The following is a 15,464-nucleotide window of genomic DNA, read 5'->3' on the forward strand; positions in this document are numbered from 1 at the left end:
TAAAAACGTTCACGGGGGGTTTGTATGACACTCCAAAAACAAACAAAAAAACTGGGGACTTGACGGAACCCACTTGAAGGCCCTTCTTAACAGGGAAAGGTCAAGAAGCAGGTGTTTTTCTTTCTCTGGAGGGAAGGGGGCTGTACAGTTGGCGCTCATTTTTTCTTTCTTGCTGCTGTTGGTCTTGTTGGGGAGGAGCTTGGGAGGCTTAAAGTTAGTTACCATCTATGACTCCAAACAACCACAGCTCCCAGTTACCTTTCCACAAAACCAAAAAAAACAAAAAGCTCCCAGTACCTCCGACCAAACCCACAAAGCTTTTTCCCAGCTTAACCTCCAAACCTTCCACACACCCAACAACGGCGTTCCCAGTACCTCCACAAACCACGAAGCTTTTTCCCAGTACCCTTGCCAAACCCCTCCACAAACCACAAGCTCCCGAAGTACCTTCCACAAAAAACCCCACAGAAAGCTCCCCAGTACCTTTCCACAAAAAACCCCACAAGGCCCTCCCCAGTACCTCCAAACCTCCACAACAACAAGGCTTTTTTCCCCAGTAAAAACCTCCACAAAACCAACACCACAGCTCCCAGTACCTCCAACCTCCAGCAGACTAAGACTGGTTTAAACTTTAACCTACAACGCACCAACTATTTTTATTTCATTTTTACATGTACAGTTTAGTTTTAGTCAAGCTGCTCAAATATTTGCAACCATTCCTACTTTAATATAGTATACAGTGTATATACTTCATTTATAGTTTATATTTTCTATTATATTTTGTAATATTTTATTTTGTGATATCTTGTTGTACCTCCACTTCTGTACTCTTTCTTTTGCACTACATTCCCCTATTCTGCTATGTCAATTTAATTTTGAATTTCTCCTAAATAAATTCAAATAATAAAAGAACATCTTATCTTATCAATTGTTAGTTATGTTATTAGCTAGCGTTTTAACATTAGCTATCTTAAGATGTGACTTAATATATATATGTATATGTGTCTCCTTTATGTTTGAACCATCTTCAAAATGTGGTTGTCTTTCAACATAGATTAGCCTAGCATAGCATATCTTAGTACAGGAAAGGAGGAAGTTGACTGAGGTTCTCAACTGTGATTGGAGCACAGAGCAAAAGAGGGCGGGGCTTAAGAAGGGCTAATTCAGCCACAGTTCAGATTTAAAGGGCCGTACCACTGATTTCTCCTTTTTCTTTTGTTGATGTTTTTAGTTCTTCAGAACCAAAGCGAAGGCAACAGACGAGAGCATCTACAGCGTGAGTCACCAAACACTACAAATATCAACTGTCCACAGTTCCAGTGTCATTAGTTTCTTATTCTTTAACGCTGTTTATGTAACGTTATGGAAACTGAGTTCATGCAGCGGCCCAATCAGACAGGAAGTCACGGTAGCTGTTAGAGGCTGTAAATATTGGTAACTACTAATCTCAGCAAGAACCAGTTTGTAAGCTGCAACGATAAATTCATTTGTTTGAACCTATGAACAGAGGTGTATTTATTTCATCATGTGGACAGAAAACCTCAGTATTTGTGTTGTGTTCAGGATCTGCACAACCAGAACCGAGACAATCCTTACGACCTCCTGAGAGGAGATCCTGAGAGAGGAAGAGTGAGTCTTTACTCTGTTTTTGCTTTCAGAACGTTCCCTGTACCGGTTCTCTCTCTATTCTCTATCCTGCAGCAGCAACTATAAGGTCTTTCTACGGTTCTCTCAAGGTTCTCTGTGTTAATTATTGTCACAATAAATGGACAATCCCCAAGGAGCATTAAAAGATCCCTAAACACAGTGAAAAACTCTTTAAAAAACCTTTAGACTCCCTATAAACTCAAGAGGACCATGTAAGAACCCCAACACACTAGAGAACCCAAAAGAACCATAAAATAATGGTGGGAATGAATGTGGGACTAAGAGCTCTGCAAAACATGGAAAGAACATCGATGAACTAGATTAAAACAACTTTAAAACGACAATCACTGAGGAACCGACAACCTTCCGGTTAAAAGAACCCAGTTTCTCAGGTCCTACTGTATAATGAACATGAGCCCCTGTGAACTCAAAAGAACCTAAAGAACCCCAATAAACCCCTGCAAGTATCACAATAAACTGAAAAATCCCCCTGAAGCACCTTTGATAGAACCCTGTAGAGCCCTGAATTTAAACAAATAACCTGAAAACACCTGATTAAAGAACAATTCATTAGATCATTTATTAGAACCTTAGCATATGAATTTCAGAGAACCTTGACAGAAACAAACTAAAAGAACCCTGAAATAAATGTATATGGAACCCAGAAACCCTTTTGATCACTAAAGAACCTTTTAAAGAACTCTTACTCACTTACAGGAACAATCCTACTGAGATACCTGAACTAACTGAAAAAGTCTCACTGAATAACCTTAAAATCTGTTCTATGGATGATTTAAGAACCTAATCTTTGAATCGGTCTAAAGAACCTTGAAAGAACCCCAAAACATTAAAGGAACCCTCAACCCTCAAGTCTTACGAGAACCCTGAAATATTCCTGCTTTATTAAAAGAAGTTCTTCAGATGATTAAAGAACCTGATTTATTAAAACTCCTGATAAAATGTGTTCTGTTTTATAGAACCGCAGACCGGTGGACGACAACTCCACCTATACGGTAACCTTTCAGTTTACTTTAACTTTAACTTCATCTCCTACCAGCAGTTAGTAATTTAATCAACACATAAGATTATTATTGCTAAAGATTTGTAAGGTTTTATCCATAATGTCGATTATTAATGTAAAAAAGAACATTTCAGTATTAAATAATATGTTTGTTTTTTTATTTCAGGGTTTGACCAAAAAGCCGGGAGAGGGAGAATATAAGGAGCTGCCTATTAAAAGAGAGGTGAGTCTGCATTATTATATATACTATTATTTAACATCTCTTTAACAAAACAAAGTTCAAATTAATCATTAAAATGATTTAAATCTTGTTGGAATTACTCGTTAATTAGATTTTATCTTTTTACAGTTGATTTATTTCAGTGAACAGAAGTAGAATTTATGAATTTATCTGATTTATTATGATATTAACATTTTCTTTATTAACCAGCAGCGTCACAGAAAGAACGAACAGGTGTACCAGGTGAGTCATCAATCCCGATCAATAAACTGAATATTTCATATATTGGTACATAGGTGTGGTCTATTTACTGGAACAACCGACCTTTTATCGTCTCTTCAGGGTCTGAGCTCGGCCACCAAAGACACCTACGACTCCCTTCAGATGAAGCCGCTCACCACGCGCTAACGGTGTCCGGACGTCGTGATCCCGGAGGATTCTTTCCCGCTTCCTGTCAGCCTCAACAGAAAAACACAAACATCTGTTTAAGACCAATAGTTTGGATTTTATAACAAGAATGGTTTCAGTTCTTTTTATTTAGTAGATTCAAAAGTTCTTGGAGAGAAATTAGTATTTTTGTTTAATCGGCTATAACATCTATAATATTAATTGTGGTGTTTTAAAGGCTAATTAATGGATTGTGATTAATTATGCTGTCATTTCTATCCACATACGCCCCAAATTTATTTCCAATTGCTACAAAGACGACTCTTAAAAACACATCCTGATGACTCTGAAACCGTCCGGAGGCTCTCCGAACTCCTCCAGCGGTTGCTAAGTTACATCCGAAGCAGACGACTCGATCCAGTATTTATCTTTCAAAGCAGCAACGGAAACGATGTTGCAGCGATGAACCTCGTAACGCCGCCCGAGTATCGGCCGGGAGTGGGCTGCACAGGTACCTAATGATACCAGATCCAGGATCACAGATGATCATTAACAGCAGAGAACATCCTGAGAACTGTGTCCTGCATGTTTAAAGCGTTTATGTTAAATAACAAAAGATGTTTTTTTATGTTTTATGGATCCATTTGTTTTTTGTCACGTTAACGTATCCAGTGCCTGAAATGAGCTTGGGAAGTCGGGACATAATTGCCTAAAAACTTAAATGTTCTGATGCCCCAAACCCCCCCGCAGTTGAGCCTCAGTATGTCTACCAGCCTGCGTTCAGCACTGCCGGTGAGGTTTCTTCTAAACACCTAAAAAGAAAAAGCCTGAAAATCTTAATTAATTAAAAAAGGCCAAAAGAATTAGAGTTTGACTTTAAAAAACGCACCGGAAATCAGTTTTAGTAACAGTAGAACGTTTGTGTGTTTGTTACTTGCATTGAGTTGCGATCGATGTTTTAGTTCTTAAATTTCTCATTAAGTTTTATTAAAATATGGAGACACTTAAAGCTGCATTAGTGTGGAGCCCCAGAGAGTTCGGGGTTAAAATAATAAATAAACAATGATATTAATAAATACAGACAAAATATGTAAAATAATCATTAAATTGTGAAAGAATCCAGTAATGTTTGAAACATGCTTCATTATTCTGAAAATATTTCTCCATCCTGCTTCTTCTTTTCACAATAAAATAATTTTATGGCTCATTTTTATTTAAATATATAAAAAAACACATTGTTAAATCACATATTTGATCTTTATTTATGTATTCAATATTGGACTCTTTGGGCTTCCATACATTAGACAGTAAAAAAGGTTTTGGCAGCTTTATTTTGGGGGTTTTTGTTCCTTTAATGGAGCCTAACATTGACAGGCTGGAATCGAACTCGGGCCACTGCGGGACGGATTCAGACAGCAGGACTTTAAACCTTTAAGAATTTATTGTAGAATTTAAAAAACATATAGTGCAGCTTTAAGTTTCCTTTTTAAGTACAGTTTTACTTTATTTAGCTTTGTTTTGATGATTTTCTTTATGACCTGTAATAACTGAGGTTTGTGTTTTATATCCATTTGTTTTATCCTTCTGATATTTTCCTGAGAATTAATGAAACTAAACATTTATTGTGATGTTTCCGTATAAATATCTTTGCTCTGTAAAAGCTATTTACTTCTGGTATTAAAATGTATCATAAAAATCCTGATAAATAAAGACAAATTAAAGCAATCTGGTGGATTTTCTTTTACAAATGCAACTTCTGCCTCCTGGTGGACAGAAACAGAAAACACTAACTGAACTGCACAACAGTGTATTGTATGTATATTATAATCTGTTGTAAACATAATGTTTAATATGTTTACCTCTTAAATACCCCTGGACTTACACAGAAAAGCATTAAAACTCCTTATTTATCCATAAATTCACACAATATGAAATACCTGAATACTGAATAATGATCCTTTCAAATATATATATATGTTTTAATTATATATATGTTTAAGAAATAATAATAATAGAAATAGAAATAATAATAATATAGAACGTTAAAATCAGATATTACAATATTTAACACAACATATGTATAGAAAATATAAACTGTATAAACATATCTTACATGTATATATATATTAATTATATAATGTACTTGTTTAATCTTTTACATTAATGTATAAATTAAGTTTAAATTTACTTCCTCTGTTAATGAATGGTTTCACCTTTTCAAATTAAGAGACGAGTTAAGGGATCTCCGGCCGCCACACCTAAAAGTTTCCGTTATATAACCGTGTTTGGTGTTTTGTTCGGGGGTAAATTAAGGATTAGCTGAAGTTATTTGAAGAGATTGCAGTTTAATAACTCACCAACTCCAGTAAACCGAGAGAGGAAGATTAACTTCAACGTCAGTCGTTTTATTTTGAAAGGAGCGAGCGGAACTAGAAGGCGGCTACGCTAACAGCTGGTTAGCAGCTGAAACTACACATTAGCATTGATGCTAACGTAAAACGACGCTGTTTGACTGATTAATGCGATAATTACACACTTTCAGGGCGAATTACTGAGACGGTTTACTGACGACTTGTTAGCCGCGCTGCCAGCAGCAGCAGCAGCAGCAGCAGCAGCTGTCACTAACACAGGGCTCCTCGTTAGCAACCCGCACAGTTTCACCGCAAACAGCGTCAGTTCAGAGGCAGTTACTATGGAAACCAACGCGCCGAAGAGGAGAGACAACAAGAAGTCTCTGCGGGTGAAAGTCATCAGCCTCGGAAACGCAGAGGTCGGGAAGGTGAGAGACTGGCAGCTTATTTTACACAAACCTCAGGTGGACTTCAGCCTCATGTGAGCTCCGGCGCTTCTACTGCGGTGACAGGCCTTCTTCGTGGAGCCAGTCAGCGATATATGTGTTTAAAACTGAGTTAAAGACTCGTGTGAGCTCAAAAGATGAACGTTTATTGTGCTGTAGGTTTTGTGTTGGTGGCTCCAGTCGGGCTGATGTCTGTTGGTCATCTCAACACCAGACTCCGTTTAAAAATCAGTCACTTTAAGGATTCCTTCTTTGTTGCTGATAAATCGTACAAATTAAACAAAATCAAAGATGTATCCCGAAGGAATCACGTGTCCTCGTTAATTCGGCCTGTATATTACTCGTTTATGTTGAATAATTAGTTTTATAATTATCGTTCCCGCTGCAGTCAGAAACAGCAACGAAGCAAGGAACCAGATGAAAATGCAGATGTTGTGATGGTGACTGATGTATGAAATGTCCCAGGAGAACCCAGTGATTCTAAAATATCCATAAACTATAGTTTACCTCGTCTGTGTTTCTGCAGAAAGACAGTGATCCTTTAAATTAAATATAAACATTTGTTTTCTCATTCATTCTGCAGCGTTCAACTCCTCAACTAAAACTCTTTAATGTCTCCATAGTTTTTATGGTTTTAGGCCGAATTTCGCTAAAGAAGTCATTTTAAAATAATTATGATTTATGCTTTTAAAACAAGCCCTGAAATTAGCAGTCTCACCTAAAATGTGACGTAAATCGTACTTCTTAATGTTAATAATTAATTTGAATAATTAGTTTTGTCCAGCCTTCACTTGGTAACCCACCTTTAAACTGCTCCGTGTCTGAATGAAGTCTGGTGTGAAAGAGCTCATTATGAATCACTTTCCTTTCCAGAGCTGCATTATCAAACGCTACTGCGAGAAGAGGTTCGTTCCCAAGTACTTGGCCACTATTGGCATCGACTACGGCGTCACCAAGTAAGTTCACAGTCTGCCAGCCTTAAAGACTGTGTGTGAAGTATAAACATTGCTTCACATCGTCCCAGTGCAGTGTGGGTGTGTAACGCCGGTTATGTTGTCAGAGTGCAGGTACGTGATCGAGAAATCAAAGTGAACATCTTCGACATGGCTGGTCATCCTTTCTTCTACGAGGTGAGTCATAAAAAGTTCATTTTATATTTTGTATCTTTGTAAAAACACTGTGTGTTGTAATGTGGGGAACCTGCCAGCTGGTGTTGCTGTTACAGACGTTATCTCCACCCGTCAGGTGCGTAACGAGTTCTACAAGGACAGTCAGGGGGTGCTGCTGGTCTACGACGTCGGCCTCAGGGAGAGTTTCGACGCCCTCGACAGCTGGCTGGGGGAGATGAAACAGGAAATGGGCTCTCAGGCCAACATGGACAGCATCGTGTTCGTCGTCTGCGCCAACAAGGTCAGACTCTCAGGAGAGATAGAAAGTGGTCAGATTTAAAGTCAGTGAACATGTGATGCTGCTGAGACGTACGCACAATCAGAAACTCGTCTGTGCAGGTCGACCTGACGAAGCGCCGCGTGGTGGACGAGGGCGAGGGCCGTCTGTGGGCGGAGTCCAGAGGGTTTCATTACTTCGAAACGTCGGCACAGAGCGGGGAGGGCATCAACGAGATGTTCCAGGTACACACACACTCAGCAACACACACACTCACACAGTCTCTCACACTATATCACACACTCACACACTTACACCACTCTCTCACATCATACAGCAGCGACTCACACACACACTCACAACATCACACACACTCACACACACACACACCCTCACACACTCTCTCACACATACACAACTCAACACCCACTCACACACGGACTGACACACACTCCACACGGAGGCACTACACAAACCACACTCACACATCTTACAATACACAACACTCACACACATCACACCACTCACCACACACACAACGCACACACACCCTTACACAGTCCTCTCAACATACACACCTCACAACACACCTCCACAGCCACACTCGACCACTTCACACACACTCACACTCACACACAACTCACCCACTCACAACATCACACACACTCACACACACACCCACTCACACACTCTCTCACCACCATTCACACACACTCCAACCACACTCACACACTCACACCACTCAAAACACACACACACCACCACTCACACACACACCACACCACTCACACAGGGGCTCACGGCACTCTCTCAGCACATACACCCGTACAGCACACACACATTCAACACTCGTCTCACAATACCACAGTCACCACAAGCACACATACACACAACACACACACACACAATCGTACACAACACACACACTCACACACTCTCTCACACCATACACCCTCACACAGGATCACACACCACTCACACACACCACCAAACTCAACGTACAACACAACACACACGACACGGGCACGTACACACTTCACACACAACTCACTCACACACTCTTCATCACAACTAAACACAGCACTGCCGAAACACAACAAACTCACACACACCTCACGGAACACACACACAATAGTACACAAGCACACCACACAACATCGTAACGACACACACAGACCACACACACTCAACACAGCAGTCCACACACACCAACACACTCACACAGCACCACACAGCTTCCACCGACACAATCACTACAAACACCGGTACCAAGGGGACACACACACTCACAACCACTCACCACCCACACTCACAACACTCACACAACACACCACAGACCACACACCACTTCACACAAACACTACACCAGAACAACAACTCACAACCAATCACAACCAACAAACCGTACACACCCACCCAACCCCACCACACAACAACACACACTCACACCTCACGACACACACACGACACACACACCTAAACACATCTCCACACACACCACAAAACAAAACCACACAGACACCTAACAACTCACACCACGTAACAACACACAAACACACACCACACCCAAACACTCAACCACACACCAACGAGCACACACACAACCTCAACACGAACAAACACGACACTCAAAACAACACACCTCAACACACACGACAATACACAGACACACACTCACAACACACTACAACACTACACCACACGTACACAGAACCACACACACGCTCACACACACACAACACCACACCACACCTCACACACTCTCTCACACATCACACACACACACACACTCACACAACCAACCACACACACACACACTACACCACCGTACCACAGCACACACCCAAGACACACACCACACAACACACCACTTTAACCACGTGGTGTGTGTGTGTGTGTGTGTGTGGTGTGCCATCTGTGTGTCGTGTGTGTTCGCGTATCTCTTCAGGGTTCTTCTGGTCCCAAAATCACGCCATGTGTAGAAGAACAGGCGGGAAGGCCGCGGTGTCGAGGTCAAGCGTCGGCCCATTCCAAAAGAGCAGGCGAACACATCCGGAGCATTCGAAACAGGCAAGGATCCTGGGTATGCTCGGCGTCAAACGGGTTGCCACGCGGTGAGTAAAACGGGGTCAAAGGTCGTCAGGGCGTTGCTGATTTCTAGGATGTAGGTATGTGATGATCAGTGCGTTCAATGTCATTGATTCTGCTCTCTCCACGGGAGGGGAGGTGAACAAGGAGTCAGGAAGTTTGGGCCCAGTCCTGGTTGCACCCGCGCAAATGGGCGCCCCGGCAGCGAGGACGCCTTAAGGCCCGTGCTGTGAACGCCCGCCCCAGCCGCGCAGCCCCGGTGCCTACCCCCACACATCGCTACTGGAAGAACATTAAATACAGAAACACGAGCTGAAACAAAAAAAAAAAAAAAAACCCTCGCAGGAGAGATCGGACCTCACTCAGAACGGACTGAAGAATTGCACCAAGCCGTGCGGACAGGTTTAATTTATTAGCAGTATTTTTGTGTAAAGGTCTGTGTCGCATGTTGCTTTGACAGTGCTGGATATGCAACATAAGTCTTTGGTTTGATGACCGTTTTAACTCGTTTTACTACATTTTATCTTAATGTGTGTGTGTGTTTGTGGAGTGGTGTGGGAAGTTTCGGGTGGACTGAAAACTTTAAGTTCTGTCTTTCAGTCTTTTTAATGTAAAGGTAAAATCTCAGAACTAAAGCCAAAAACTTTAACTTTGGGGCAAGTCACAATTTTAAAGAAATTTTCTGAGTAAAGTCAGGTTAATAATACAACAGGGACTCAAGATTAAAGTCACAATTGTTTCCCATGTGGTTAAACTTTTGGAGATTAAAGTCAACTTATAAGAATAAGAAAAAAATTTTCTGGAATTTGAAGCTGTGGAGATGGCTTTGATTTCCTGACGTCAGTATTATTGTTTGTGTGGTGGTGTGTGTCGTGTGTGGTGTGCCGTTTACGTCGGCGCCCATGAAGTCTTCACTCCGCCCTGTTGGATGTTTGATGATGTAAGCGGAGCGGCGGGGTCACAAGGCTCAGCGTTCGGACCGTCTGTCAATAAACAAAGAGGCTGAGGCAAACTGCAGCTTTAAATCAGTCAGGTCGACGTTTACACAAGGGATTCTAAATCTAAATGTGGGATACCTTGTTGGTAAAGCTCCGCTATTAATCTTTAGCCTGGTGCCAGATGATGTTTGATATTTACTTTTATACTCTTCCATGTGGCAAACCTGCGACTCGGTTCCCAGGTCGTCCCTCATACCAGCCTGTCCCCTTGCTGAAGAGACACACCGCCCCTGGGTGATGACGGGGTTGGTCAATGCATGCTACTGAACTATATGAATCAATATAAGTTACGAAAAGCGGCTGGTTCACTGCGAGGTGTTGAAGACTATAACAGTGCCACGAAACCATTTAGATGCTGTTTACGGATGGGGGGGGGGGTAATGTGTTCCCTAAAATTCCTTATTTTGTTCCCTACAACTGTCCATATGATTACATTTCTAATCTGTTCCCCCAGATTGTCAAATTGTGCCCTCAAATCCTTTTCATTAAAACTTCCATACCTTAAGTGACTAATTTGTACCCTTAAATGACTCATTTGTTCCCTTAAGTGACTCATTTGTTCCCTTCATTTACTTTTTTTTTTACTAACCCTCTTCTTACACTGACTGATTTTTGCTCATTTTATCTGACTAAACCTTTAATTTCCCTTCAGTTCCCTAATTTGTGCCATTATATATCTTCTTTCTCTCAAATAGTGATGTGTTCCCTAAAGTTAGTTGTTTGGGTAGGTGACCAATGCGTTAGCTCAAGTTAAATATAAATTACTAATTTGTTCCATTATATTTATTATCTGTTGCCTTAAATTCTAATTTGGTCCTAAATAGAGTCCTTTTTTTTTGTTGAAAATGTGTCATTTGTGTCCTCAACTGTTCCCTCTCATTGCTAATTTGTTCCCTTAAGTGTCCTATTTTATTATATAAAATTTAATCAGCCCTAAATTAATATCTTTTTCCCTTAAGTGACAGTTACTGCACGATGGTATTAGTACTATGTTCCCATGTTCTCATAACACAAAATACTTTTTGTTCCCTGAAATAAGTAAGTTGTTCCCTTACCCAACTAAAAGCATGTGATTTGATTTTTTTTTTTTTCTCACGTGTATTTTTTTGCTGTTGTTATTTAACAAAATATACATTTCACAAGCTGCAGTTTCGTCTCGTGAAACAAAATTTTGTCGTCTGTGATTCTCATAAAATTCTCTGATCTGAACAAGAGCGTTTACACGATGACGGGATGTCGGACTGAAAGACTCGACCGTTTAACGACTGTTTACCATCAAACAAAGATAGTTTCATACCGTGAAGAGCTGAATGACAGCATGTATATGTTCTGATAGTTTTATATTTTATATTTAAGACAGGAATTAACACTTTAATGTGCTTTTTTTTATGATTTTGTTTTAATTTGTGAATTTAAAGTTGCTTTCTGTAATATTTAAATCAATACATACTCAAATGCAGCTCATGTTTTTCCACAATTATTATCTTCAGGTGATTATACGCTAAATAAAACAAACTGAATATTATATTACATTTCTGACAATAGATCCCCTAAAATATTACACACTGGACATTTTTAATATGAAGAAAACATCAATTAATAGATTAGATTAATCAATAAATGGACAAATGTTGCAAGCATTGTTTTTTATTTGTTTTGTACGAGGAAGAGACGTCTTAAGCTCCTCAAACACACTCAGATAACACGTGTGTTTAAGGAGTTTTGTCACAGTTTGGACTCCGTACCTCATAACTGCTACTTCAGTCACGCTTGGAGCTGAAGCCACCGTCTGTGTGTGTCTGTGTGTCTGTGTGTGTGTGTGTGTGTGTGGTTTGTGCACGTTTTACTGGATTGAAATAATAAAAAGATAAAACTAATTTCTCGCCTCCAGCCTGTTCTTCTCTGTCTGTCTTTGGACCGTTTTGGGACATTTTGTTACATGAGGATGTTTTTTTGAATCCTCGTCTGTTGCTTAATGGTCCTAATTTCATTGATTCCTTCACTTTTCTGCCTGTTATTGATCAGAAGGACTGATTAATTGATAACTGTTTGTACTTTCAGGTCTAACTGTTTGCTGCTCCCCGACAGACGGTTTGAATCAACATGTTTCTCACTGTCAAACAAACCTTGAACTACACACAGAAGCAGAATGTGACCTGTTGGAGGTCTGCCAATCCCATCATGCACCTGAACACACACACACACACACACACAGAGTTAATCTGTCCTATTAGCGAGCAGTCATTTGTCTCTGTTTCAGGGATTCCTGATGGGATTAACAGACACTTCGATCCACCTCTCTCTCTGTTGTCTTTGTCCTCTGAGTTCCCGGTTTGTTCTCCATCGTTTTGGTTCTTATATTTGACTTTGGAAACCAGCAGCTGTGACCTTTGACCTCTTTTGCAGCCTGGAGATAAATTAAAGACAGAAAATGTAAATAATTGTGTTTCTTATTGTCTTAACTTTTGGGATTTTGCAGTTTTCTTCAAGAACATTTGAAGATGAAGAAACTATAAAGACGTATTCACGTACAAACAGAAGGATTAAAAGAGGCCAAACAGGAGGGTCAAATAAAACGAGAAGATGAAAAGAGACGAGACGAAGCTGACGAGAAAACAAATAGTGAGATTACAACAGAAGAATCTACCGGGACGCGGCGTGACCGAGGCATGAGACTGGTATCACACACGTCTTCATCCGGACGACAAACACATCGACACGGCTGCAAGTATGTCTGAAACACACACACTGTTTCAGTTTGTTATGTGAAGCATTGATGAAATGAAACATACACTGTAAAAAATTTACATTTTACAGTGAAAAACTGTCAAACTATGTCAGTAAAAGAGTGAAAACTGTAGAAAGGTTCAATGTGGTTTCTGTAACAGGAAAACACTGATATCTTACTGTTGATGCTAAAACCTTGTATTTATACAACTCCAACTTAAAATCAACAGTACTAATATCCTTTTAATGTAATTGTACCGTATTTATTACAGTGAAGTTCTGGGAACTATAGCTGCCAGTTTGTTTTTACAGTGTATAAAAGGAAATATAAGTTCTTGTTAGCAGTAAGCTACTTTAGCTGCTACCTGTAGCTACTGTCAACGTTCAGTCTCTTGTACAGAAGCCACAAACTAAAGAGAAGCATAATATCTCCATTTTAAACCAGAAACATTCAGATTTACAAAAGACTTTTGCTAATTATAATTAAATGATCCGGAAAAACGCGAGAAAAACAAAAGGTGCTAATGTTAGCATGTCCATGTTTTTTGGACTGAAACGTCCCCGATGTGTGAGTCCATTTACTTCAGAAGTCCAAAGTCTGAGCTGGGGAATGACATCACACTGTAGATGGAAACCAAGCTCTAACTAGGTTAGCCATTAGCCATTGTTAGCAGTAGCAGTTGATAACTCTTCGTTCACATACAAACCATCCACAGACAAAAGTTGGACAGTACTGTATGTACAGAAGTGCAAAAAACAGTTTTAACCTAGTTGGATATCTGACTTCAGAGGCTCCAGGTGAAATCTCAGACCGGAAACTTGGAAATTCCGACTTCCCGGTTCAGATGGATCTCACCATAAGTCCTGCATGTTATCAGAGTTTAAGCTCACGTTAGCTGTCCTGCTTTTTATTGGATTCAATAGTAGCAGAGATAATGTTACATTACTGAACTCAGTTAGCTCATCCTATAAGCCTTTTCTCTGTGTGCTCGCATCAGAGCCAGCACGTCTGTAACCTGATTGGATTAGCCGTCAACCTGCCTGTGACCTGGGCCAACGCCATGTGTTCAGGCCAACTGTCCCACTGACAGACCTTCAGTCTTTTGTTTAAAGGAACTCACAGATACAACTTACTCTCTTTTATTAGATATAGTTATCAAATGGCCCTAATACAGGCCGGGCCCTAATACTGATAATATAACATTAAGAAGAGGTTCAGTTCGGTGTACCATCAGTGATACTCACACTTCCTCCACAGACGTTTCACAATAAAAGCCTAAAATAATCGGGCTGATTCTGTGTTCAGTGTTACTGTTTTATCTCTCCACTAATCAGCTCGCAGATGAGGTAACCATGGGCGAGACCTGCATCACGCTGGAGAACGGCGACTGCGAGGCATCGCGGCAGACCAGTGACATCACCTTCAGCACAAACATAAGCCCCGCCCCCACCCTGAGGAAGAAGCAGCTGCTGTGGCAAAAAGCCGTCAGAAACATCATCGACCAGCACAACCTGTACTCGCTGCGGCTCGCCGGAGGCCTGGAGAGGGGGAGGCACCGCATCATCCTCACTGACGCCTACATCGCTGACATCAACAGGTAGAGTGAGGTCATCTGTTGATTACATTATATTTTAAATGATTTAAAGATTAAATGAACTAAATTAATCTAATTTACAGATTTTTGTCCTCAAAATAATGAACCCAACTGTACCATGTTGATGACCTCACTGTACCTGTTGATGACTCACTCTACCTGCTGATGACCTCACTCTACGCTTTGTGATGATATTACCTGCTGGATGACTACTTAACCTGTTGATGATACCTCTAATGCTGATGATATCGTATGTTGATTGACCTCACTCTACCTGCTGATGACCTCACGTTCTACCTGTTGATGATCACTCTAAACCATTGCTGATGACCTCAACTCTACCTGTTGATGACCTCAACTCGTACCATGTGAGACCTCACTCTACCTGCTGATGATCACTCTATGCTGAATGACTACTTCTATGTTTGAATGACCTCACTCTACCTGCTGATGAACCTTCACTCTTACCTGCTGATGAGTCCTCACTCTACCATTGATTATATTATTGGATGACCTCACTCTACTGCTGATGAATATTAACTTGTTGATGACACTCTACTGTTGATGACTATTTACCTGTTGATGACCTCACTCTCCT

General features: G+C 40.5%; 3 protein-coding genes across 3 annotated transcripts in view; all 3 read left to right on the forward strand.

Moving 5' to 3' along the window:
• Positions 1–5,000, forward strand: part of LOC118340109 (T-cell surface glycoprotein CD3 zeta chain-like) — a gene marked incomplete in the record, with an annotated part of 15,949 nt that extends 10,949 nt beyond the window's left edge. Inside the window, 6 exon segments of the mRNA XM_035677969.1 lie at positions 1,232–1,276; positions 1,564–1,629; positions 2,625–2,660; positions 2,835–2,891; positions 3,102–3,131; positions 3,231–5,000. Coding sequence (XP_035533862.1) covers positions 1,232–1,276; positions 1,564–1,629; positions 2,625–2,660; positions 2,835–2,891; positions 3,102–3,131; positions 3,231–3,296 — 300 coding nt within the window.
• A 689-nt stretch (positions 5,001–5,689) lies between these two features.
• On the forward strand, positions 5,690–14,359 carry dnajc27 (DnaJ (Hsp40) homolog, subfamily C, member 27). Its single transcript, XM_035677409.1, has 7 exons — positions 5,690–6,054; positions 6,946–7,028; positions 7,133–7,202; positions 7,318–7,482; positions 7,581–7,703; positions 9,407–9,541; positions 14,270–14,359. The coding sequence occupies exons 1-7, from the start codon at positions 5,968–5,970 to the stop codon at positions 14,357–14,359; spliced, it is 753 nt and encodes a 250-aa protein (XP_035533302.1). The 5' UTR covers positions 5,690–5,967.
• On the forward strand, positions 12,396–14,869 carry LOC118340104 (adenylate cyclase type 8-like; the record flags this gene model as incomplete). Its single annotated transcript, XM_035677965.1, is given in 2 exon segments — positions 12,396–13,272; positions 14,607–14,869. A coding segment is annotated over 1 exon segment (245 nt), but the record flags the coding sequence as incomplete, so codon positions are not given.
• Between the last annotated feature and the right edge of the window lie 595 nt (positions 14,870–15,464).

The sequence above is a fragment of the Morone saxatilis genome, unplaced genomic scaffold (assembly GCF_004916995.1).
Source record: "Morone saxatilis isolate NCDOM2014 unplaced genomic scaffold, NCSU_SB_2.0 Contig6, whole genome shotgun sequence".
NCBI classification, from domain to species: Eukaryota; Metazoa; Chordata; class Actinopteri; family Moronidae; genus Morone; species Morone saxatilis.